The sequence below is a fragment of the Coloeus monedula genome, assembly GCF_965178545.1.
Source record: "Coloeus monedula genome assembly, chromosome: 8".
In the NCBI taxonomy this organism is placed as follows: Eukaryota; Metazoa; Chordata; class Aves; order Passeriformes; family Corvidae; genus Coloeus; species Coloeus monedula.
The window spans coordinates 1,442,887-1,468,294 of NC_138788.1; the positions used below are offsets into that span (position 1 = coordinate 1,442,887).

Sequence of the window (25,408 nt, forward strand, 5' to 3'; positions counted from 1 at the left end):
AAGTGGCCATGGGATAAGAGGAGTATCAGCAACTCCTTCACTGGCCATGGCCACCTTCCTGCCAGGGCCTCAGTAACAAACACTGTGACAACAGCCAAGGAGAGGTGTTAGTCCTTCCCAGGGTCTAACTGGGGTTAATTGGCTGGAAATCAGAAAGCTCCAGTGCAGATTTGATGCCATTGCTTAAACCCACATAGATTAGGAAGAGGTTGGGTTTTCTCCCTGCTGGAAAAGGCTGGCTGGGAATTCTGGAGAGAAGCACAGTGAATAACCCAACCCAGCAGCGTGGCTTGTAATCCAAAGTGAATATCCAAGGCTGCAGCCTTCATTCCATCTTTCCTTAAGGATGGCTGACACCTATCCCATTGCCCAGCCAACCCAGCTGTGGGTGAGCAGCAAACTGATGGAAAAATGGAAACTGATGCGCCGCTCGTCCCTGAAATAGTTTTCTTTTTTATTTTGTTATGATAAAGCGTCGCGAAAAATGCATTTCAACAAGAGCAAAGATTTCATCAGGGACCTGAGGAAATCTGTCACTTCACTTAACTCTTAACAAACACAGAGCCCTTGAGATGTGTGTTGGGATGAGGATGGTGTGATCCTGGTGTGCTGATTGGAATCCTCCAGGGAGGGAGATGTGGTCAAGCCTCTGTTTGTTCAGGCAAAGCCCAAACAGCACAGGCTGGCTCTGAGGAGCTTTGAAATAAAGGGGATTATTGCTTCCCCTGCAGAGGAGTGTAAAACACGGGAATTCATCCAGACCCTTCTGACAGAGGGATTTTAATGTTTGTCAGTGATCGGGGTGAAGCAGTTGCTGAGTGCAGCCAAATTGTGTCCCACATGTGAGCCCAAAAAACCCCAAAATCGAGCGGAGGAATAGGGACAATCTTTGGATGCACCTTGTTGCAGTGCAGGAGTCAGGAGCACATTTGCACTGTGGAGCGTGTGAGAGTCTGAAGGCCAAATTAAGTAAAGATCTGGGCACAATTCCAAACTAAAAGCTCATTAACTCCAGCCCTGCGTTGGCTTGACCTCTGGGATGTGTGTGAGGACACCCCTGGACGCTCCTTGGCAGGGAACTGGGAGCTAATCTTGGCCTTGACATTACAAAATGACGCTGCTGGAGGCGAAGCCCCGGTGCAGGAAAAGCTGCCAGTGCTGTTTGGGGGCAGTGCCAGGTGTGAGGGAAATGTTGTGGCAATATTTCCTTACATTCACAGGATAGCAGTGGTGATCCACGAGGAAATGGGATAGGTCCTGTATTTGGGGTGTATTTAGGGTGTATCTAGGGTGTATTTAGAACGTGCAGGCTGGAGGATGTGTAAGTGTGGGATTAGTGCAGTGGGTTGATGTCTGTGCAATTTATCCCCTCTGTGTTGCTGCATTGGAATTGTTTATTTCACACACCTGCAGCTTGGTGAGCTCATCAGTGGCTAATCTGGCAGGTAAACCAAGAAATTTGGCTTAAACAAGTATTTTCAATGATTCCTAGGGTGCTTTAGGGAGCTTTTCGCCTTTCTTTTCTCAGAGTGGCATGTTCTTTCCTGGTTTTCTTTCCTGGAGAAAACCTCTACAACCATCTGTAATTACTGGTGGAGCAAAGGCAGTGTGTCAGACCATTCCTGGCTGAGTTTTTTCCCTCTCAGAGTTTAATTATCACTGCTTTTTGTTATCTGCTCTCTCTGAATCTCACTGGGGTTACCTCTGTGCTGTGTCAGGGTTGCACCCACAAGCTGGGGGAGGACAGTGAGGACATGGTGGATGTGGTTTTAGAGGAGGATGGGTGGTGGTGGCTCCTCCAGCTTCTCCTCCTCCCTGGCCAACTGCTGGGTTGGCTTTTGTATCCCTCTGTGATTTACATCATTCCCAGTATCCCACCTATTCTCTGGAATCTGGGACAAGGTGAGCAATAAGTGGAGGTGATGGGGTTTGTTCTCCTCCTTAGATAACCCAGAGCGTGAAATTGAACTTGGATGTAAAAAGGCAAAAAAACCCCAGTTTGCCATTTGTTCTGGCATGAAGCTTTAGCCTTTACCAGGAAGGGAATGTTGTAAAGGTGGGATTTACATCTTTTTCATCCAAAAGCTGTCATTTTCAAACCAAAACCAACCCATGTTTTCATTACAACCCACCAAGAGTCACTCAGGAAAGCCAGGAATATTGGTTTCAATATTTATTACAACAGAGCCGTGCGGTTTTGGCCATTCCCAAACTACTCTTGGCTGCTCCCACAGTTTGCCAGATGGATTTGTTTGGAAGAGAAGTTGGGTAATGTCTTGTTTCTGTGCTTGAAGATTAGAAATGGTGCTGTGTGTGCACATCTCCCGAGTGAAGCATCCTTTACCTGGTAATTGTTGTGTTTTGTCTCAGCAGAGCCCAGGAGAGATTGAGCACAAAGCCTTTAATGTGATTACAAAGAGCTCTTTAGATGTGCATCTCATTGTGTGGAACGTCTGGAGGCCTTCCCCACACGAGCAGCGCTTTCCCCTCGTGAAGATACAGAAATATTGATCCAGAGATAGGCAACAATTAGCACAAATTAAGATGTTACAGGAAGTAGCCCCTGGCACTGTCGATAGGGGATCTTGCTCAGAAGCTGTTGCTGAGCATGAAATCCCCGCTGAGTGAAATGAACTGATTTGATCACTAAATGCCCACAGATCATAAATTTGGTAAATTGATTGTTTACACTTTTGTGCCCCTCACTCGCAGTGGCTCTGTGTTGCAGGAAATGCTCAGTGATGGGAGGCACCGTGCCTGGGGCCGGAGGAGTTTGGTTCAGGAGCTGACCAGGGCAAGGGAAGGGCTTTTACTCATTGGCATTTCCCCCTTTATTGCATGGGAAGTGTTTAATTTGTGTTGATTTGAGGAAAACAGGGAATGTGGCTCCTCTTTGGGAGCTTCCAACTGAACTCAAATTGGGAGGGAGTGCAGGAACCTTCACTGAAGTGAAGAGGAATGGAGCTCTGCTCTTTTTTCCATCTGTTTTGAGCCAAAAATTAGGGACTCATGTCTGGGAGGTCAAGATCAAGTTCTTTTCTTGCTCTTGAGCTGCACTGAACCTGCTGCTCGGGGTGGAATGGCTGGAATCCCTGGAAATGTTCAAGACCAGGCTGGACACTGGGGCTTGGAGCAGCCTGGGACAGTGGAAGGTGTCCCTGCCCATGGCAGGGGTGGCACTGGATGGGCTTTGAGGTTCCTTCCAACCCAAACCATTCCATGGATTTTTGATTCCATGACCAGGGCTGGACCCCAGGACTGTGGTAACCAAAATCAGTCAATTCCAATGTGGGAAAAGGAGGAATTTGTAATATTTCCCTCCTATGAAAAATTCATCAGTGTGAGCAAAAGATGGATTTTAATTTCTGCATCTGGACTCAATTTGGAGAAGCCTCCCGGGAATCTGGAGAGGAGTTAATGACTCACAATGTGCTTAATTACCTGTAAAGTTACTTTGTGCTGAGCAGACAGAAAGGAAGAGTTGGGCAGAGCATGATCAAAGTTCTTTAGCCAAGATAAAAATGAAAGAGGGGAAAAAGCACTGTGGTACCACGGGTGTCAATGACAGTTCCAGAAAAAAGGTGGATTTGCATAGAATCATGGAATCCCAGAATGAATTGAGTTGGAAGGGACCTTAAAAATGCCCATTTCCACCCCCTGCCATGGGCAGGGACACCTTCCACTGTCCCAGGCTGCTCCAAGCCCCAATGTCCAGCCTGGCCTTGGGCACTGCCAGGGATCCAGGGGCAGCCCCAGCTGCTCTGGGCACCCTGTGCCAGGGCCTGCCCACTCTCCCAGGGCAGGATTCCTTCCCAATATCCCATCAATCCTTGCCCTCTAAAGGGAAGCCTTTAGGAGGTAAAGAACAAGGGCAGCAGCTCCCTTGGCCAGGTTTTCCAAGGACACCTGTGCACGGCGAAGTCCGGGATGAGTTTCTGGGCCATAAATAAGTGTGGGAGTTCTGTCCTGAGTGGGAAGAGATTTGAAATGCTCCCGGTCTCCCCTCTGGCATAAATGCTCATGAGAAAAGGAGTCACGTGGATAATGTGCTGCCTGGGCAGGATCACCAACATGGAATGGTGATTTTGGGTTGTTTTTATTTCAGGGAATTAATTCCGCTCTCACACAGGAGCCACGCTGTTAACACTGGTACAAAGCCCATGTTTGAAGCAAGCCTTAGTCATGCTACTAATGGGAGCATTTTGTCTTCAGCACCTTTAAAAGTTCCCTAAATGGTGCCATTTGTGCTCTGATCTCTTAATGTTTTTATGTCCAGGCAGAGACGGGTCTGGTTTTCCTGCACCGAGTCCATTTGCACATCATAATGATCATTTTATGCATTTGTCCTCTCCTTGCATGGGATGAATTTTTAATGTGCAGGCAGAGGGTGACATTTTTATTGCTTTTACGAGCACCAGGAATGCATTTTAAATTCAATTAGGTACTGTCTCTGGAAATACCACACAAGTGACTTGCCAATAAATACATCTCATGGATTACTGGAAGCTAACAGGGACAGTAATCACTGGAGTGACTTCACTGGGCCAATTTTCGTGGCTCCAAAAAATACAAGTTAATGCATATTAGGAGGAATAATTCAAGCTTCATACAGACACTGATAAACCGGCATAATTATTTCTGGAGGGAGATGAAAAGAGTTTCTGCAGCTCAACGGAGACAAACTCACTGGGTGCTCCAGCACCTTCCAATGCAATTTGAAATCTGTGTTTTAAAGGGTAGGGGAAGTCAGAAAAGGGCATCCCATGCACTGAACACGAGCTCAAAGAACTAGCAGGATTTGTGCTGTTGAATTGAGCTGGAGATGAAGACAAATCAGGCTTAGGCTGAAGCGTCCTCAGAGGGATGGTAAAAAATCCTGAAGTCGTTAATAATTGAGCAAATTACAGCTGACCTGCCGTGAATCACTGTTCTGCTAAGCTGCTGACGAGGAGCCGGAGCAGGACCAGCTGGCCAGAGCACACCAGGAATCAATCAGGATCTGGTTTAACAAGAAAATCCAAACCGCTGCAAAACTGGGAAGATGAAATACAAAGCAAGTTGGGATCCGCGTGTGCAGGCACTCACATCCGTAGGCACGGGATTTGGAATGCTTCGTGGGGAGATAAGGGTGCCATTGAAAATAAAATCACTTGGAACAAGTAAATAAAGCGTGAGTCCTTATCCAGAGGCGGTAAATGCAGGAGGAACCAGCGTTTGCTCCCAGGACATGGAATACCGGAGTGGTTCCTGTCTGCAGGGATCCTCTGCTCCAAACCCTGCTTTAAATCAGCTGAGCTTGAGCCAACCCCACCACCCCAGAGAAACCTGGAGGGAGCAGATGCCCTGTCCAACACAGCCTCTACTCCCCTGCAGCTGTAGCATGGGAGATGCTCAGCAGCTCCTGGATCCTCCGAGGAAACCTGGATTGCAATCCATGACCTGGATTTTCCAGTCCGGGCTAATGGGACTTACCCTTCCAAATGACACCAGAGATCCAGGACCTTCTGTTCCCCCATATTTTTAGTTTCCAGGTTGAAGTGATGTTTCGGTAAATCCCAGTCCTTCACAAAGGGTTCCCAGCACTGTCTCCGTGAGGTCCTGGATCTAAGGGACAATGGATAAGGCACCTTGTCCCTGAGCCACTGAGCTCCACTACAGCCCCCACTGAGTTTTGATTGGAGAAAGGAAAAAGCACCTCTTGATAAAAAAGCATCCAGCCTTGTGTCCTTGGCTCCCTCGTGGACAGAGCTCTGCCCCACATGGTGCTGTCCCAGTCCTTTCCTTACTGCTGGAAACGGGGGAATGAGACAAACAACTCAGTTTGTGGGATTTCTACATCCACTGGACTTTGCCTTCTTTCACCTGCAGATGATCTTTGCCATCTGATCTTCCTCCTGTGTGGGTAATAACCACTCTGAATCCATGTTAAGTGGCAAATGTGTTATTCCAAGGACACTTAATGGGATTTGGCAGGGGGATGTTATTTGGGATAACCTGGCTGCTGTGTTTTAAATCAATCCCTGTGTGCCCACCCTGGTGGTGCTGCTGCCCTGATCTCCATGCCTGGCCCAAAACTGAGCTGAGGAACATGTGTGGGCCACTAAAGGGAATTTTGTTAGGCATTAAGCACCCCAGAGGAGTAAACTGAGTCATCTGCAAATGTGTGGAACGATCATGAATAAATCAGGAATGACAGGGACCCAGGAATGGATTTATGGAAGTGCTTTCAACACCTGTTGCTGGCTCCTTTTAATGGTATTTTGATATCTGTCAATGAGTCAGATTTTAATCTGAAGTGTTTCCTTCCAAACGCACTGAATGGTGGTTTTAATCGAGATGAAATGTAGCCTGGCATAAATCAATGTACAGAAAAGAAAATCTGCCAGCCAGCCATAATCGTATCGTGATGACCTTCTTGCAATGAAAAAATGAAATCAGGTAAAGCTGACTGGCATAAATTATATTTTAAAATCATTTGTGATGGGCTGGTGGAGCCACTGTTGGATGAGGATGGGCTCTGGGCATAGCCAGGCTCACAGGATGCCGCTCTGGGAAAAGGGGCAGGGCAGGATATCCTGGATTACAGCGCTCAGGGCAAAAATTCAGCACCAAATCTGGGTTCATTTCTTTTGGATCCATCTTCCCTGTCCTTTCCCATTCCCTGACCTCCTCGTGGGCTACTCTAGGCTCAGGTTTCCCTTGTGTTTGCTTCATGTCTGCCGCAGAAATCCTGGAATTCTGTCCTGCCTTTTATTATTTCTCTGTATCAACAAGGGAGCCCACAGATATTCCCAACCACTGTAGTTTCGGGATTGTCTTCATCACTTTTGGAAGAGGACAGGTGGAAAAGGTTTGGAGGTTCAACCACGGGCCGAGGGAATGACAGAGCAGGGTGCTGGCGGAATTCCCGTCCTGGGATACAGAGTTATCTGCTGAACAGCAATTAATTAAACAAATTGGTGGAGTTCAGTGAAGCTTTCATGTTGCAGCAGAGAACATACTGGAGAAGAGGAAATGCTGGATAGAGCAAAATGAAACATCAGTTGGGATTCAAGTGGGGCCAGATCCAATGTGTGTTGGATCCAAAGGAAGAGTCCTCAGGAATTTCCCTCTAATGGCAGGAGAGGGGCTGTTCCATGGATCAAGTGACCTGTGGCTGCTCAGTCTTGCTGGTGACCACTGACCAGAAGGCTCCTCCCCTTTTCCAAACTTCTTTGGCCCTGGAACACAGCACTTTCCCCTCATGGATGATCCAAACCCGAGATGCTCCAGTTGGAAGCTTGGGTGCCATGCTCCCGACAGGACTGGGAGGAGCCAGTAGGATCAAGAACCAAAGGACTGGATTTGGGATCGGCAGCCCCAGATGGGCTGTGCTGGGAGAGAACGCCAGGACTGGGATCAAGAGCCAGCAGGATCAAGAATTGAGGGCTGGATTTGGGATCACCAGCCTGGTAGAGGAAGCCGAGAGGGTTTGACAGCAGCAGAACAGAATTGTATGGAATTTTTGCAATTGGCTTCCCAGCACAGAGGGGGTTTTTTTTTGTTTATTTTGGATTTCTTATTGCCCATTATGCTGCTTGCCTGCCTCTAATATTCCCAGGATTATGTTTTCGTAAACAATTGGATTTTCGAGCTGTGTGTGGAATCTGTCAGGCTTTATTTGATTATTTCTCCAATACAATCCGGGCCTCTTGAAAATCCTCGACCCTTAATTCATTTCCAGCTGCGGAGGCCCTGCTGTGCATAGGAAATTTTGGACTCCAAGGTGTAAAGGGAGAGAATCAACGGGGATTAAATCATCCTTCTCCTTTCTTTAATTCAGTAAAGGACTCAGGCTTATCCTGGAGAAAGAGGGGTGTCCCAGCTATGGCTTTAGAGGCCCTCTAAAGGTATTTGGGATTCTGTGCAGGTTATAAATCACAAGGAAGGGAGCTGTGCCCATTCATGGGTTGGGATCACGCAATTGACTGGTTGGGATGTCCTGGAGGGCTTGGTAGTGATCCCTGGGGTTGGCACAGGGATCCCTTGTTTCTGGGAAGGTCTCAAATGCCTCTGAGGTGGATTTCCATGGGGCCAATCCCAGGATTTCATCCCAACGTGGTTGTGCTGGGTTTTCACCATGAAAGGAACAAAATTCTTTGGACTTTGGTGCCATTTTTGTCGCTTATTTCTCTGGGGGTAACTAAGTCATTCTTGGAAGTCTGTTCTCAGTGGTGATCTCAGAAGTGATCCTTTGGTGATCACTCAGAAGGGATTTTCTTTGCAGTTGTCCCTCCATAAATCATCTTTGACATACCAGCCAGAGTGAGGAGCTCAAGGTTGCTCCCAAGCCCAGTTCTGCTGCTTTTTGCTGTGTCTGGGATTTGGTGACGCTGCCAACCATGGGGTCACCCGTGCTAACTCCCAGCCTAGGAATGTGTTGGGCAGGACATCCATGGTTTTTAATCCTTCTTATAGTAATTAGCAACAACAAAAGGCAGATATTTAGGAGTTTTAATGCTTTGTGAATTGAGGAGATTCACCCAACACCTGTGTCGGGGAGCAATTAAAAAAAAAAATAATTAAATATTACACAGAATCCCAGGATAGGTCAGGAACCCCAGAGGGCACCTGGTGGCACATCCCTGCTCCAGCAGGGCCATCCCGGAGCACAGGCACAGCACTGTGTGCACACAGCTCTGCAACAGCCCCAGCGAGGAGAGCCCAGAGCCTGTGTGGCCAATGTGCTCAGGGCTGGGCACTGCCCAGGGCAGCAGTTCTGCCTCCTGGGCAGGGCAATTGCTGGGCTCAGGCCCTGCCCGGTGCTCTGGTGCCATTGCTGGGCCCCGGAGCAGAGCCTGGGCCCTGCTCGGAGCCCTCCCTGCAGCCAGGGACAGCCAGGGCTGAGGGCCCCTCTCAGCTGGGGCTCCTCTCGAGCCTGAGCAGCCCCAGCTCCCTCAGCCTGTGCTGGGCACGGAGATGCTCCAGGCCCTTCCTCAGCTGCGCAGCCTCCGCCGGCCCCGCTCCAGGAGCTCCCTGGCCCTTTCAGGTCCCTTTGCTTTGGACAAGTTGCCCGGGAGAGCGTGAAAAGCTGGTGATTCAGAGGATGTAAACCACATTTACAGCTTATCTTTCTTTTGTATACCTGTAACTCCGAAGGCAGAAAATGATGGTGCTCTCGGTGATACATTCATTGAGTGGGGGTGGTTAAAAGGAGGACGCAGCATTCGGCAGCAAACAGGGCTTGGAAAGGGTGTCAGTGGCTCCGTGAAAAAGAGATGATTATTACAATTTGCTGTCAAGTGCAGCAGAGATCTCTTGAGACACAACTCCTGCCTTCATTCAGTCTTGGAGATGTTGTAAATACCCAGTTTGGAGGAAAGAGACACAACAGACCGTGCATGCAAATGCCACTTATCCCTTATTTACACTCACTGTGGTTTTGGAGCACTGACCGGTGTTAAGGATCTCTTTTGAGGCACACCATGAGAATCAATCCCAAAAATATTTTGTTTTCTACCTTTTGTGAGGTAGTGGTCTTTGTTGGACTTCATTCTGGTGCCCCAGAGTGGCAAGACCAGGCTGGATGGGGCTTGAAGCACCCTGGGAGAGTAGAAGGTGTCCCTGCCCATGGCAGGGGTGGCACTGGATGGGCTTTGAGGTCCCTCCCAACCCAAACCATCCGGGGATTGTGTGGTTCAGTCAAGAAGCAGAAATTTGGCTTGGTGCACCCGCTCTGGGTCTGTCCAGAGGCTGAAGGGTGAGGGTTCATTTCCCATGAAATCCCCCAGACAAAGGGGAAAAAATGCAGGAGAGAAAATCCTTGACAGCAAACTGTTTTGGAGAGGTAATTACAGTGCAAGGCAAAGACAATTTAATTTCAGCTGTATTGCAAATGCAGGATCGTAAAAATCAGTGTTCAGGGCTCTGAGGCTTTGCCTGACAGCTTTTATCTTTAATCACTAGTGAGTTTGTATCAAACACAGTGTGGCCAGATGGGCCAGGGCAGTGACTGTCCCTGTGGGCTGGCCCTGCTGAGGGACCTCAGGGCTGTGTCCAGTTCTGGGCCCTCCTGGCCAGAGAGCCCTGGAGGGGCTGGAGCGTGTCCAGGGCAGGGAACAGAGCTGGGAAGGGGCTGGAGCCCCAGGAGGGGCTGAGGGAGCTGGGAAAGGGGCTGAGCCTGGAGCAAAGGAGGCTCAGGGGGGACCTTGTGGCTCTGCACAAGTCCCTGACAGGAGGGGGCAGCCGGGGGGGTCGGGCTCTGCTGCCAGGGAACAGGGACAGGACAAGGGGAAACGGCCTCAGGCTGGGCCAGGGGAGGCTCAGCTTGGACAGCAGCAGGAATTTCCCCATGGAAAGGGTGCTCAGGCCTTGGCAGGGGCTGCCCAGGGAGCTTTGGAGTGCCCATGCCTGGAGGTGTCCAAGGAAGGGCTGGAGGTGGCACTCAGTGCTCTGGGCTGGGGACAAGGTGGGCATCGGGCACAGCCTGGACTCCATGGGCTGGGAGGGCTTTTCCAGCCTCAGGGATCCTGGGATTCTGTGATACAACAGTGTTGGAAAAGCTGGGTGAGTGGAAGGTAGAAAAGCTCTGCAGGTGGAATTTGATTTGCAAATATGAAGAAATGCCACCTGCTAGATCCGAAACCATCCCATAACATCCTCCAAGGATTCCACCAGGAGCAGGTTCCCCCTGTGAGGTGGCTCAGGAGCACCAGTGAACCCTGTGCCTCGAGATGAGCAACCAGAGCTGTGCCTGCCCGAACTTCACTGCTGTTCCCAGAGTTGGGGCTGCTGCTGTGCCTTTGTAGCTCCCAGGGAGCAATTGTCCTTTTCCAGATGAATCATCCCGAGTGAATTCATGTGGAATGGGAGGAGGGGGTTCACATACCTGCTAATTGCTCTCCCTCCCTCTCGTGCTGACAGCAACAATTGAACTTTTCTTTTAAATCAGTCCCATCTCCCCAGCGGCTGCCAAAGGAGATGAGGTAGGAGGGCTCTGTGTGATAATGAACCCCTGTCAGGGAGAGGCAGGGATTGACAGCAGCAAGGCAAAACACTCCTCCGGAGTTCCTGATCTGCCTATTGAACACAAACAGAGCCTGGGCCGAAAGAGGATCCCTGGAAGTGTTCAAAACCCACACAGGTGTGGTGGGTTAGTGGTGGACATGGCAGTGTTGGACTCTGGTCTTGGAGGGCTTTCCAGCCTCAGTGATTCGGATCCTTTTGAGATCGTTTCGCGTTCCCCTCAGGGAAATGGAGAGTTTTGGCCTTGTGATGTCAGCAGATCCCTTGGCATTCCTGGTATCCTTTCAGCAGGTGAGGGAAAAATGCAATTCTTGGCACTTGGTTTACTTCAGTATTTGCTCATCAGGGATAAGACCAGTTCTGCTTCTCTCCCATTTTCCTGTGTGTAGCAGGGCTTAGGATATAACCAGATCTCTGAAAACAAATGCTCCACATCCTCCTGTCAGGACTTCATTTCCCTGATACAAGCTGTGTAATGAGTGGCAGAGCGTTCAAACTGTGGCTGTTCCATTTTCACCCTCTTCAAAATGAGTAATTGTGAATTGTTTACTGCCTGTGAGGCTTCAGCACAGCAGACAAATCATCTGCAGCACCTGCAGAGCAAATCTGTTCTCTCTTCCTGACACTTCTGCTCCACGAGGTGCTTCCAAGGCCACCCTAAAGTGAAATTAATGGGAATGTGAGTGGCTGTCACCCTCCCTGTCCCATTCCAGGGCAGGGAACGGAGCTGGGAAGGGGCTGGAGCCCCAGGAGCGGCTGAGGGAGCTGGGAAAGGGGCTGAGCCTGGAGCAAAGGAGGCTCAGGGGGGACCTTGTGGCTCTGCACAAGTCCCTGACAGGAGGGGGCAGCCGGGGGGGTCGGGCTCTGCTGCCAGGGAACAGGGACAGGACAAGGGGAAACGGCCTCAGGCTGGGCCAGGGGAGGCTCAGCTTGGACAGCAGCAGGAATTTCCCCATGGAAAGGGTGCTCAGGCCTTGGCAGGGGCTGCCCAGGGAGCTTTGGAGTGCCCATGCCTGGAGGTGTCCAAGGAAGGGCTGGAGGTGGCACTCAGTGCTCTGGGCTGGGGACAACGTGGGCATCGGGCACAGCTTGGACTCCATGGGCTGGGAGGGCTTTTCCAGCCTCAGTGGTTCCATGAATCCAAGCAAATTATATGGAAAACTGCTACAGGAAAACCAGCCTTTCCTTAGCAATTACCTGTGTGACTGGGGAAGAACTGAGATTTTTGGAGAAATAAATACACCTTTCCTGAAATTAATTTCAGCCACTTCTCTTGTGGCTGCTGTGAATGCAAAGAACCAGCAGCTGATCCTCCAAATAATGTTTATTAACCTGACAGAAAACAGGAATTCTCTTTTGATGCAACAGTTTGCAACACAAAAGGAATGTACCTGGGAGGGTGGGCAGGTCCTGGCACAGGGTGCCCAGAGCAGCTGGGGCTGCCCCTGGATCCCTGGCAGTGCCCGAGGCCAGGCTGGACATTGAGGCTTGGAGCAGCCTGGGACAGTGGAAGGTGTCCCTGCCCATGGCAGGGGTGGCACTGGATGGGCTTTGAGGTCCCTTCCAACCCCAGCCACTCTGATTCCATGGAATGCTGCCAGGACCATGATCCTGATGGAGCCAGCATTCCCTCCCTGACACAACTGGGAGCCCAGTGGGAGGCTGCGTGTACAGCTCGAGTTGCCCAAACCACCATTTTTTGGTGATATCCCAAATCAAGGATCAGCTTGGGCTGATCAGATGTAGCCTCGGCTCTTTTGGAGCTGCGACAGAGCTGTAGGAGCATCCCAAGTGTGCTAAGGAGGGACATTTGCATTTTCCAGCCTTCATTCCAGTTGGGTGCCAAAAAAAAAGTTTCAGGGAACTCAGCCAGCCTTAATTTCCTTTCACTGGAGTGCTGGAGTTTGGAGCTCTGCTTGCCCAAGGCACAGAGCGGTGACAACAACTGCAATTGTGGCAGTGCCAAGCAGCAATGAAAGAGAGAGGTTCTGTTCCAGGCTTAACCCAGGAGAAATATCTGCCACCGACCTGGATGAGCACCCTCACTGAACACCCTTCAAAAGTTTGGGAATGTGTCCTGAAAGGGATTTAGAGAGTGAATGGTGGCTTTTATATCCTGGAGGCAGAGGCGAGCCAAGCGCCCCGCGAGCTGTTGTGTGTGTCAGAAGATAAATGTCCTGCCGGAGCTGGCAGCGCTGCCACCGAGCGGCTCTGGGGCTCACAACAACACCTTGGGCCACAGCCAGCAGCGCTTGGAAGCCCCTGCTGCTTCCTGCAGGAGCCATCCCGTGGGATGAATCACAGGGATGAATCAAAGCCTGGTTAACGGGGATGTTGCCGCTACCTGGAAGCTGAGAGCGGCTTGGTGACTGCATCCCCAGAGATGGAGCCACGACCTTTCCCACCTCCTCCGGGTTGGGCATATCCCTGCTCCTCCACGGGGACAGGGATTCAATCCAGGGATGTTTTAGCACAGCTGCTTTCCCCGAGTTTGGCAGCTGGTGCTGGGCACGCTGAGCTCTCTGGGAAAATGTGTCACGTTTGGAGCCAGGTGGAATGGCTCCAGACAGGGAGCGATTCCCCGTGGGAAATTCTCCCGGGTGCAGGCGCTGCCATCCCTGCACGATGTTCCGTGGCTGAGCAGTGGGAAACGCAGCCAGGAAAAGGTCACCTCTCCTCCTTGCCCTGCTCTCAGTCCAGGGTGTAGGGGCAGAGGGGCTGGAGAAGGTCAGGGAATGTTCCTCGTCCCATTCCCTGCGATGGCAGTTGCAGTGTCCGGATAAAATCCTGTTTGTGGATGGATTAAAATCATCCAGTTTATGGCATTTGCTGTTAAAACTCAAATCCCTGGAGTTAGGGGTCTGCTTTGCCTCCTTGTGTGCTGCCTCTACAGGGTGGCCTGGATCCTCCTGTGGATCCTGGGCTCTACTTTAGCCAGGGGATCCCATCAAACAGGCATAAATCATTTTCCATCCATACTTTTTAACACCCATATCACCCTCCAGAACCTGGAGGAGCAAAAAGGGGCTGCAGGTGAGCAGGAGGTCAGCTGTGAACAGCTCTATTCCACGCCCAGCTGGATTCCATAACCTCATCCAGGGAGTGGATTCAGGGCAGGTGGAGCAGTTACTCCTCATTAAATGGAATAAGAAGCAGCTGGAGAAATTCCCTTTTAAGGACTGGGTGAGCAGAGTAGAAGGAGCCACATCTTGCTGGGAGAGGCTGAGTGAGCTGCTCCTGGTTATTCTGCAATGGAATTATACTCATTCAACTAGGAAAAGACTTCCAGGATCATCAAGTCCAGCTTTTCCTGGGCAAAGTGGGAGATGGCTGTGGAAAAGGAGGAAGGAATGAAGTCCTTCACGCTTACTGTGGGTAGGGAGAAGAGTCCCAGGTTTTGAGCTTTGCTGAGGACTTTCAGTGTTAGATACCAGAGTCTCTGGTTTTCCAGCTGTAGCATTGTTACTGTTTAGAGGAGATGACGTGGGGGGTTAAAAATCATCATTATTGATGGGATTTAAGGAGCAGTGGGAGAAGAGCTTGTTGGAGCAAGTCTGGCCCTAAATACACCCCAACTCAAGGGCTGAATGTTTGCCCTTCTCTACTTCCTGGCTTTTTCATGCTGTTGTAGAAAGCGAAATAAAATTTTCCTGCCCCGTGCTGTGGTGATTGAAGATCCACCTGGAAATAATAATGGAAACACTCCTGTTGTGCACAGCTCCTTCATTAATCCAGGCAGTTCTTGGAAGGAATCAAGGCTCTGCTTTATGAATCCATGTAATATCATCCCATGGAGAGCAGAGGTGGATTTTTATTGACCTGGACAATCAAGTCTTGCTCTCTTCTTGTCAAAGAAACTCCAATATTTGGCTGTTTTGTCACTTCTGGCTGCTCTAGGATGATTCTGGCCTGCCATGAACCCCTCTAAATCTGGGATATTAACAGTGTAATTCCGCGATGTGCTGCAGTTGGAGTTTGTTTTGTCAAGAAATTGCTTTTCCTGTTACCTGCTCTATTGCAGAGTTCAAGTTTTAGGCTTTTCTCAGGGTAAGATTTGGAATTTCAGAACTCAGGGGCTATTTCCCTGGTTTTTTAATGGATTTGGTCTAGAGTAGATGTCTTTTACTACCCTCCCTTGGATTGCACAGGCATAATTATCCATAAGAAAATACCCCATGATGGATTCTTCCCCCAATTTGGGAGTTTAAGGGTGCAACCACACTAAAATCTGACCTCTTTTCTAGGGCTGTTACCTTCTCCCTATAAGTTTATTCCTCATTTGGAAATGCTGGAATTGGAGTAATGAACTTCCATTTTAAGCTTAGGCCATCCCAGAACTCCTGTCCAGTTGTTTGTTTGCTCCTGTTCCAATGTGGGCCCACGTGCTCCCAGGAATAAAAGTGCTCTTCCTTAGAGGGGAAAAAAGCTGTTGTTGAGAGCATGAAAGGTGATGGTTTTTTGCATTTATCTGCCCAGGTTTGTCTTGTTATCATTAAATAGATTCAGCTGGAACTCCTTTTTTTTTTTTTTAATTAAAAAGGGCAAATGATCAGAGAACAATTTAGGTTGGATAAGACCTTTAAGGTGGAGTCCAGCTGTTCCCTCAACACTGCCACACCCCACACTGACCCATATCCCCGAGTTCCATGACTGTTAAATCCTCCAGGGATGCTGATTCCACCTGAGCCTCCCTGGGCAGCCCCTGCCAAGGCCTGAGCACCCTTTCCATGCACAAATTCCTGCTGCTGTCCAAGCTGAGCCTCCCCTGGCCCAGCCTGAGGCCGTTTCCCCTTGTCCTGTCCCTGTTCCCTGGCAGCAGAGCCCGACCCCCCCGGCTGCCCCCTCCTGTCAGGGACTTGTGCAGAGCCACAAGGTCCCCCCTGAGCCTCCTTTGCTCCTTAAATTCCCTCCAGTGCCACCCCTGCCATGGACAGGGACACCTCCCACTGTCCCAGGCTGCTCCAAGCCCCAATGTCCAGCCTGGCCTTGGGCACTGCCAGGGATCCAGGGGCAGCCCCAGCCTCTCTGGGCTGTGGTGTGTTTTGGGGTTGAATTTACGTCGTGTCCGTGTGTTTCCTTCAGCATCACCTGCGAGTATTGATGGAGCTCAGGTTTGCATGGAAAGCAGAGGATGAGAAACCACATCCCAGGCTGGCTGAGGGTGGGAGGGACATCTGGAGCTCCTCTGGTCCTGCCCCCACACCTGTTCAGGTTGCCCTGGACCATGTCCTGATGGCTTTTGGGTCTTTCCAAGGAGAGGACAATTCCACAGTCTCCCTGGGTGTATCTTCCTGCGAGGCAGTGGAGATCCAGCTTCAAAGTCAGGATACTCCCTGCAGGTTTGGAGATCCAAAGTTGTGTCCCTCAGCCTGCTCCAGACTGATTTAGGCTCAGTTCTGTGGCCCCTGGCTCAGGGGGCTCTTTATGGCCGCATCACCTTCTTGTTGCAGCCTTTGCTGGGGGAGTTGCTGCCAAACAAGTGACAAAGTTGCCTTTTGGGCCAAAGAAAAGCCACAGATTTGGCTGTAAAAGTGCCAGGGAAGTCTTCAGAAACTCCCTGAGGGGCTGGATGGTGGCTCAGTGCTGTGAGCTCCGTGCTCTGCCCTCTGTCCATCCAGGTGTGGGTTCACTCTTTTATCCGGGGCTGCTCGGAGCTGCTGTCCCCTGCCCTTTTTCGTGTTGGGTTTTATTTCTTGGGGGGCTGACCAGGAGGCAGGAATGTGACTGAGCAGCTTTGTGGCACACAGGAATTCCAGAGGATCCTGACTGGATCCCTTGCTGATTACCAGCTTTAGGGGTGGCTCTCCAGAGGTTTATTCCAGTGGTCTCCTGTCATCACCAAACCCAGCCTGGCTGCCAGAGAAGGAGCATCTTTCCATTAGATCTTTTTCCTGTTCAGCCCCAGAGCACGAAGGAAAAATATGTTGGGAAGACAGAGGGGAGAAAAGCAGCTGGATCTGTGTCCTGTGGGAAGGGATCCATTAATCGAGGTTTCTCTTGCATTGCAGCGTTCCCACATTCCAGAGCCTTCCCGAGGAGATCCTCAGTAAGCTTGCAGATGTCCTGGAAGAGGTAAGTGCCTTAAACATTGGGATTTCATGAGCTCAGAACCTTCTGCTGGCAATATCCAGCCTCTTCCTATTCTCCAAAGAGCAGCTCCCCAGTTGTGGCAGCACAGCGAGGCCCCGAGAGGAGCTGTGGGGAAGAGGAATCCGGTTTTAACAGGGTTTACGTATTTTTAAATTGGATTTTTATCCAATTGGGGAGGGAATCAATCATTTCCTGTGGTGTCCAGAAGGGAATGAGCTTCTCCAGCCCCTGGGTGAGCGGTGGGGAGGAGGAGAATGCGAAAACCTGGTCTCATTTCAGATTTGATGGGACTCTTCTGTTGGAGGGTATTTGATAGGCATCATGGAAAAGCTGCTCTGGGAAGAGTCCCAGCAGTGTGGAGATGTTGGGATGGGGTTGGGCTTTGCCCGCCTGGCTTTCACTGGGATCTCGTTAGGGTCAGGCTTTTAATACATTTTTATTTAAAACAACAAAGAAATCACCCACAAAACACCAAACCAAAAAAAAAAACCCTCCAAAAACAACACCCCCCAAACCCTACAACCCCCTCAAAAAAATGCAAAAAAACCTAACCTGCACCCAAAAAAACCCCAACCCAAGCCTCCCAACCTAGCCCCGTAAGTGGATGTAAAATGGGTGTCAAATATTTGGGGTGCATCCCAGTTTCCGCCCGTGTTTTATTCCCACAACGCTGCCCTCTGGAGCTGAGGAACGCGAGGCGGTTCAGTGTCCCGGACAGCCATTACTGAGCCCTTCCCAAAGGTGATTTAAGTGCAGGGAATGCGTGTGGGGCAGTCATTGATTTCATTCCTGCTCGCTTTTCCTCATCCACGCCTCCCCATCAGGGAAGATGTTCCCGTGCATTTGGAGGAAGGGCACTGCTGACGTTGGAGTCGATTTGAATTCCTTTTTCCCCGAGCTTTGCCGGGGCATTGTTCCTTCTTATTTAGTGCCCAGATAAATGCTGTGGCTCCAGCAAGTCAGCTGTTTTTCACCACGGATAATTGCATATTCACAGATAAGCTTTATTCCCTTTACTGCCAGGGAATGCTCTGATGTAGGGGAAAACAGGGGATATGAACTCCCTCTGCTGTGAATTCCATTTGCCTATCTCAAAACCCCACTCCCAACCAGAATTTGCTTGGATCACATCACCAGTATTAAGCTCCTTATCAAGACTTAAGGAGGAGAATAAAATCCATAAAACTTTTCCAGGGACACTTAAAGTTTCATGGCAGGGGGAAAAACATTCTTAGTAATTATCAGTGAAAAAATGAGGCATGAAAGCAGCATTTGTGGGGAAAAATCTGGGTTTTTAGGGTGGATGCTCCCAATTTCCTCCTTGGAATAAGCCTGATTTCCTCTGGGTTTGTCTTGGGTTGAATGGGCTGTGTTTTACATGAATTATAAATAAAAAGTCACTCTCAGATCTGTATATTTATATCTAAATTCCCACCTGGCTACAGCCTCCTTTCCGTAGGTTACACCCCTGAAGTGTTGGAAAACCCCTCTGGACCATGGAATTGTTAATATTACATGGAAAAAATGTGTATGTAGGGATCATCCCTGTGTGCCACCAACATTGCGAATAATTCCAGTCTTTCTGGATAATTTCATTTAGCAAATGGAATTAAAACCCTGGAGGGAGTAGGATGGGGATCTGTTCCTGGCATGGCTGTGGAGTGGGATGAGCCTTTGGTGGGCATGGGCAGCACTCAGAGATCTGGGCTGGCTTCTCCTTCTCTCCCTCTTTTTTTTTTCCTTATTTTTTTGTGGCACAAAATTGGGATTTCTTTCCTGCCCTTCAGTTGCTTCACATCCTGGCAGTGTTTTCCTCTTTAAGGTTGCTCCCTGTGCCATCTCAATGTAGGGTTTCTATCCTTGTGGGATTTCCATCTCGCATCAGGGGGTCAGGTACCAAAGGTGTAATTAAGGTTCCTTCACCTCTTCTCCTCCGAAGATGCTTCCAGGTGCTCGTGATTTTATAACTTTTCCATTTCACCTCAAGTTCTTCACTGTGCCTACAGCTCATTCTTCTAAGTTTTGTTCCCCAGCTCTGAATTCCTACTCCTGTTTCAAAGGAGGATCCCTTTGCCAGGATGTCAGGGATGGAGCTGTCACCTGCCTGGACACCTGTCCCAGCTCCACGGAGTCAGGCAGGGTTTTCAGGGAAGGAGGCAGGAATTCCGAGAGCCCGGGGCAGCTGGGGTAGCTAATCCCACACTGGTTTGGGTTGGAAGGGACATTAAGGATCAGCTCATCCCACCCCTGCCATGGCAGGGACACCTTCCACTGTCCCAGGCTGCTCCAAGCCCCAATGTCCAGCCTGGCCTTGGGCACTGCCAGGGATCCAGGGGCAGCCCCAGCTGCTCTGGGCACCCTGTGCCAGGGCCTGCCCACCCTGCCAGGGAACAATTCCTTCCCAATATCCCATCCAGCCCTGCCCTCTGGCACTGGGAAGCCATTCCCTGTGTCCCTCCATGCCTTGTCCCCAGTCCCTCTCCAGCTCTCCTGGAGCCCCTTTAGGCCCTGCCAGGGGCTCTGAGCTCTCCCTGGAGCCTTCTCCTCTCCAGGGGAGCAGCCCCAGCTCTCCCAGGCTGGCTCTGGAGGAGCTCCAGCCCTGGAGCAGCTCTGGGGCTCCTCTGGATCACTCCCACAGCTCCAGGTGCTGTCACTGTTGGTGCTCCAGACAGAATCATGTGAGATTTACAAGTTCAGTGGTTACAGATGCACAGGAGGAGGTTGAATTGAGGTCTCATTGGCATTTTCATCTCCTGCATTTCCTAATCCGGTGCCCTGGCTGTCCCTTCTCTGTCTGGGATTTAGCCTGGTGATCCGTGGAAGATACCGTGTGTGGGAATGTGAGCAGCTGCAGCCAGTGACCAAGGTGCTTTGATTTCCTTACCAAACACTGCAGATTGGTTTCTGTGCAGATAATGTCAGGCCTGAACTATGTCACATGGATTTGCCTTGTTTGTTGTGTATCCAGAAGTCGAGAGAGCTTTGATATTTTTTTATTTTTTAGGTTTTTTATTTTTTATTTTTTTTAGGTTTTTTTTACTCTTTTACTCTCTTTTACTCTCTTTTACTCTCTTTCTTTTTTATTTTTTACCTTTTTTACTTTTTTATTTTTTTACCTTTTTTACTTTTTTTAACTTTTTTTACTTTTTTTACTTTTTTTACTTTTTTTACTTTTTTATTTTTTACTTTTTTTACTTTTTATTTTTTATTCTTTTACCTTTTTTACTTTTTTTTTTTACTTTTTTATTTTTTTTACTTTTTTATTTTTTTAACTTTTTAATTTTTTAACTTTTTAATTTTTTAACTTTTTAATTTTTTTACTTTTTTTATTTTTTTACTTTTTTTCTGGATGTATAGAAATTTAAAGTGTTCCGGGCCAGGCTGGACAGGGCTTGGAGCACCCTGGGACACTGGAATTTGTCCTGGCCCATGGCACAGGGATGGACTTCAAAGTCCCTTCCAACTCGAACCATTCCGTGATTCTCTGATAATACTTTGTAACACACTGAAATATATAATACTTATATACCATAGCTGCAGTGTAAACAGATATTCAAATATAGACCTGGCTAATTGTCCCAAATCCAGCTGCAAACCACTTCAGTAACTGGTCCTGGGTTAACAGGAAACCAATTACAGCTTGGGAGCGCTGGGAATGCCATTCTCCCATCTCCCCATGTGCATTTGGGGAATTCTTTCACTGGAGGATTAACATTCAATATTTCAATGCACTGCTGAGGTCCCAGTGCCACTGATGTGCTCCCAGTGAATCCCTGCACAAACAGCAGAGCCAGACTGAGGGAGAGGCAGAGAAATGTGCTGAACCCCAGAGGCACAGGGTGCCAGGGATGGAAACTGTTCCTGCAGCTCTGGCTGCTGAAATCTGGGATCCCAGCTCCTGTCTGCAGCTCCTTCAGCAGCTCCGTTCATGTCCCCAGTGTTGCTTGCCAGCCTTTGTCTCTTTGCTCTTCCTTCTTTCAAAATCCCAATTAAAGGCTGAATTTCAGAAGGCACAAATGGTAAAAAAATAAAGAACCAAACCAAAATTCTTCCCTGTTGCTTGTGGAGCTCCTTCTGTTGTGGCTCCTGGTGGAGAGTGGGGATCCTGGGTGAGATTTCACGGCTTGATTCAGCTTTAAAAGCTGTCCTGGGCCTTCGTGCAGAGATGCCAAGCATCCTTCCTGCTCCACACTGCCCAATTAATATGGATCAGAAGGCCTTGGGATGCCTCTGGTTAATTAATAGAGGCTGAGCACAGTCCTGCTTTTGTGGACTCGTGTGGCAACAGTGAATAGAAGAGGGAAAATGTGCAAAATTAATGAGCTTTCCATAGAATTAGTGGTTTTTAGGCTTATTTAGGAGTGAGGATAAAGGGAACCCGGTCCCTGGTCCATCCTGAGGGATCTGCCAGCACCAAAGCTGATGTTGATCTGCTGCCGAGCCATAAATCAGATTTGAGGGAGAATTCAAAATAAACAGGGAAGAGTTAAAGGTTTTGGGGAAGAAAAATTATTTTAACGTTATTATTTATCTTTTTTTTTTAAATCCAAGGAAGCACTCTGGGGTGTCTTCACTGAAGGAACTGGGGGACAGAGTAGGGAAATGCTGCCTGTGGGGGCATTGAAAGGGCTTCACTCACGACTGACTCCATCACAAATGGACAGCATTTTGACTGGAGTTGTACTTCCATTAATCTTTCAGATGATGCTCATGAGAACACAGCTTTGGGTTTGCAGGTGCACCAGGAAACTAAAGCTGTTTGGGGAAAAAAAGCATCAGGGAATAAAATGCAGCTGGAAAAACTGGAGCGCAGGGATCCAATGGAGTCAGTGGCAGGAGCTGACTTGGGATAAAAAGGGTGGTTTGGAGCTAAGTTTTCCTTTGGATCTTCTTTAATGTGGGCACTGAGCACATGAAGGGAATTGTAAATGAGCTGCTTGTGTTAGTGTAGGAAAGGAGTTCAGCATTCCCTGCTTTCTGGGGGTTCTTGTTGGGAATGTGGTCATCCCTGTGTGTGTTTATTGCCCATCCCCTGTTCTCCTGCCGTGGTGGAAATGGGGCAGGATATTTGGGGGTTTTTCTTCCACGCAGTTCCACAAAACTTATTGTTAGAGGGGGATGCCAGCAGAGAAAACTTTGGGACTGATTCCTTCCCAATCTCCCATCCAGCCCTGCCCTCTGGCACTGGGAAGCCATTCCCTGGTTCCTGTCCCTCCACCCCATGTCCCCAGTCCCTCTCCTGGAGCCCCTTTAGGCCCTGCAAGGGGCTCTGAGCTCTCCCTGGAGCCTTCTCCTCTCCAGGGGAGCACCCCCAGCTCTCCCAGGCTGGCTCCAGAGCAGAGGGGCTCCAGCCCTGGGAGCAGCTCCGTGGCCTCCTCTGGATTCACTCCAGCAGCTCCACATCCCAGATCAGACACCCACTGCAGGTGGGGTCTCACCAGAGGGGTGGAAAATCTGTTGCCATTTCTTCCCACTTGATTTAACATCAAATTCCTCTTTTTTTTCCCAATGAAATCCTTGTGCTGAGCACATGGGAATGCGTTTCCTGGAGTTCCGTGCCCTTGGCACATGTGGGAACTTCAGGCCTTTTCCTGGTGGGCCCTGTGGGATGCTGTCAGGTGCAAGGAGCAGCTTTTGGCCTCTGCCAAATGCACTTTTCAGGCAGGGAACGACGTTCTCGTTTTAACTGAGATTTCTGAAATGAATTTCGAAACCTCTCAAGAAGCAGCTTCTGTTTAGGCTGAAAATCCCAGTGGTATCAGAGGGATCTTTTTCCAGAGGCTTTCCAAGGGAAGCTGGATTCCTCTGGAGACCGAGGGAATTTCTTAACATCTCATTTACTGTAAGGAGTCCTCCTGCCCTTGTCTCTGGGCTCTTCTGCTAAACCCCAAGCAGAGGAGCTGGGTTGTTGGTTTTCCTTCAAGTGCATGTTGTAAAATCCACTGGAGTTAGGCCAGAGTACCCCAGCTGGGGAATTCCATCTCCTCTGGCTCTCCAAAGCACATGGATTCATGGAAACCTCCATGAGAATCCCAAAGGACACTCAGAAGGGTGAGAGTTGGGCGTTGGAAGGAGATTTTCTCAGCTGTCAGGGAAGGAATTGTTCCCTGGGAGGGTGGGCAGGCCCTGGCACAGGGTGCCCAGAGCAGCTGGGGCTGCCCCTGGATCCCTGGCAGTGCCCAAGGCCAGGCTGGACATTGGGGCTTGGAGCAGCCTGGGACAGTGGAAGGTGTCCCTGCCCATGGCAGGGGTGGGATGAGCTGCTCCTTAATATCCCTTCCAACCCAAACTGTGCCTCTTCCAAGAGAGTTCTGTATTTTCCAGTTGCCTCTTGAATAGCATCGTCATTTCCAGCACTTTTCCAGCTTTTCCCCCTTCTTTGGGCACCTCCTTCTCCTCAATCAACCTCCCAGTGGTGGGAAAAGTCACTCCAGCAGTGCCGTGGTCACCAGCAGGACGAGTGGCAAAGGCAGCATCAAACAGAAGAAAACTTCCCCAAATTTGCTTCATCCCAGGATTGTCTTGCTTTAATTTATTGTTATTATTTTTGGCAACGGGGCATTGAGTGGATGATCAGGTTTTCAGGAGGTCACTGATAAAATGTCAATTTATAAAGGCTATGCAGGTGTTGGGATTTAAATAGTCCCCATTTCCACTTGGATTAAACCTATCTGGGAGATATTTTTATGCTCACTAAGTGGATTTTCCAGCTAGAAAAGGAAGGAAAATAGCAAAACAAAACATTTTTTGCTGTAATCTTAGATGATTTCCAGGGTTTCACAGATATGAAAAGAAAGGATTTAAGCAAATCTGTAATTTATTGTTTGCCCTGGTGGATTTGCAGGCTCTGTTAGGGACACACAGGATGGATGTGGATTTTCTGATGGCACCTGGGACAACAGAGAGGTCACAACAACTCAGGAGCTCTGAGTTGTCTCTTCCCTGATCCAGCCTTGTTCCTAATTTCCCAATATCTGTTTGTTTACTGATCTCAGTTTTCAGAGGCTTTGCAGCACCGCTGGGGCCAGGAACCCATGGAATCTGCTCTTCCAGGCGTTTCCTTTGCTGCAGATGGGTTGGGACCGATGGGTTGGTGGCTGCCCTTCACTTCCTGGGTGGAGCAAATCCAATCAATTAATTCTGCTTGACATTTAATTAACATTTGGGCATGGGGTGGGTTGCTGTGGTGGAGGTGGCACAGCTCAAGCCCCTCTTCCCAAACAGTGCTCCTGACATCCCTGATTTTTGGGATAGATTTCCCCATGGATGAGGTTCCTGTCTTGTGCTGAGGGCTTTGCTTTCTGGTCTGGGTCCTTTGGGATAAGCTTGGAAGGAGAGCGTGTGGATCTCTGGTCTTTTGGGCATCTCCTCCTGGGAATTCGTTCAGCAGTTTCCAAAATTCCCTAATTCTCACCCACATATCCCTACTTACAGACATGTATGGCCTAATTTTGGTGGGGCTGAACCCCAGAAAGAAAACCCAAAGTGGTGCTTACTTGAAAATATTCCGTGATTTCCACCCTCCAGCCCTGAAGAAGTGAACACGGACAGTGCCTTTGGATCTGTAAAAACGGGGATAAAATACAATCAGCAATTACATTCAGGAAAAACCCAAATAATAATTACCCTGAGGGGTGTTTTCCCTTTGATTCCAACATTTTCCCCGCTGGATTTTCCCATAGCATTGCCCACAGTGACACCTGCTGGAATCTGGGACAAGGTTGGCTTGCGGGCCCTCCTGAGCGAGTCCTGCCGGGGATTTATTAGGAAAAAGAAATGAAGGGAACAGTCCATGTGGTCATGGAGACACCTGTGGCCACCCAAGGAATGGCCACCAGGCTGGGAATGCTGGGAAGATCAGCTGGAGACCCGCCAGCAATGGGATCCGTCGTTAAAACCCAGCTTTAAAGCAAAGGTCAGACATGAAAGTGGGGAGATCCTCCTCCCATTCCAGACCTCCTCAAAATACGGCTGCATCCTTTCCCAGGGAACTGATTTCCCTTGGGAAATGGGATTGCTCACACTTGAGGGTTTGTGCCTCTGGTTTTAAACATCCCCTCAGAGGCCTTGGGGGATGCATTTGAAATTCCCATTCTTGGGGTGGCGTTTGCAGTGTCTGGGTTGTAATCACAGGAAGGGAAAATTGTCCTTGTGACAGCAAAAGCCATTTCTTAATCCATGGGTTAGTGGCATTGGATACCCTAAAATACAACCACGAGCCCGAGGCAGGGAGGAGCATTCGGACTGGAGTTCCTGCTGAGGTGACATGGGAGTGGTTTTATCTCCATGCTGCAGCAGAGCACATGGCAGAGAG

At 49.4% G+C, this 25,408-nt stretch overlaps 1 protein-coding gene across 2 annotated transcripts in view; it reads left to right on the plus strand.

Moving 5' to 3' along the window:
• Nucleotides 1-25,408, plus strand: part of PRKG1 (protein kinase cGMP-dependent 1) — a gene marked incomplete at both ends in the record, with an annotated part of 370,579 nt that overhangs the window by 239,688 nt on the left and 105,483 nt on the right. For both annotated transcript variants that reach the window (XM_082285730.1, XM_082285731.1), the window contains one exon: nt 17,013-17,076. In XM_082285730.1, the coding sequence (XP_082141856.1) occupies nt 17,013-17,076 (64 nt within the window). The remainder of the gene's footprint in view (nt 1-17,012; nt 17,077-25,408) is intronic.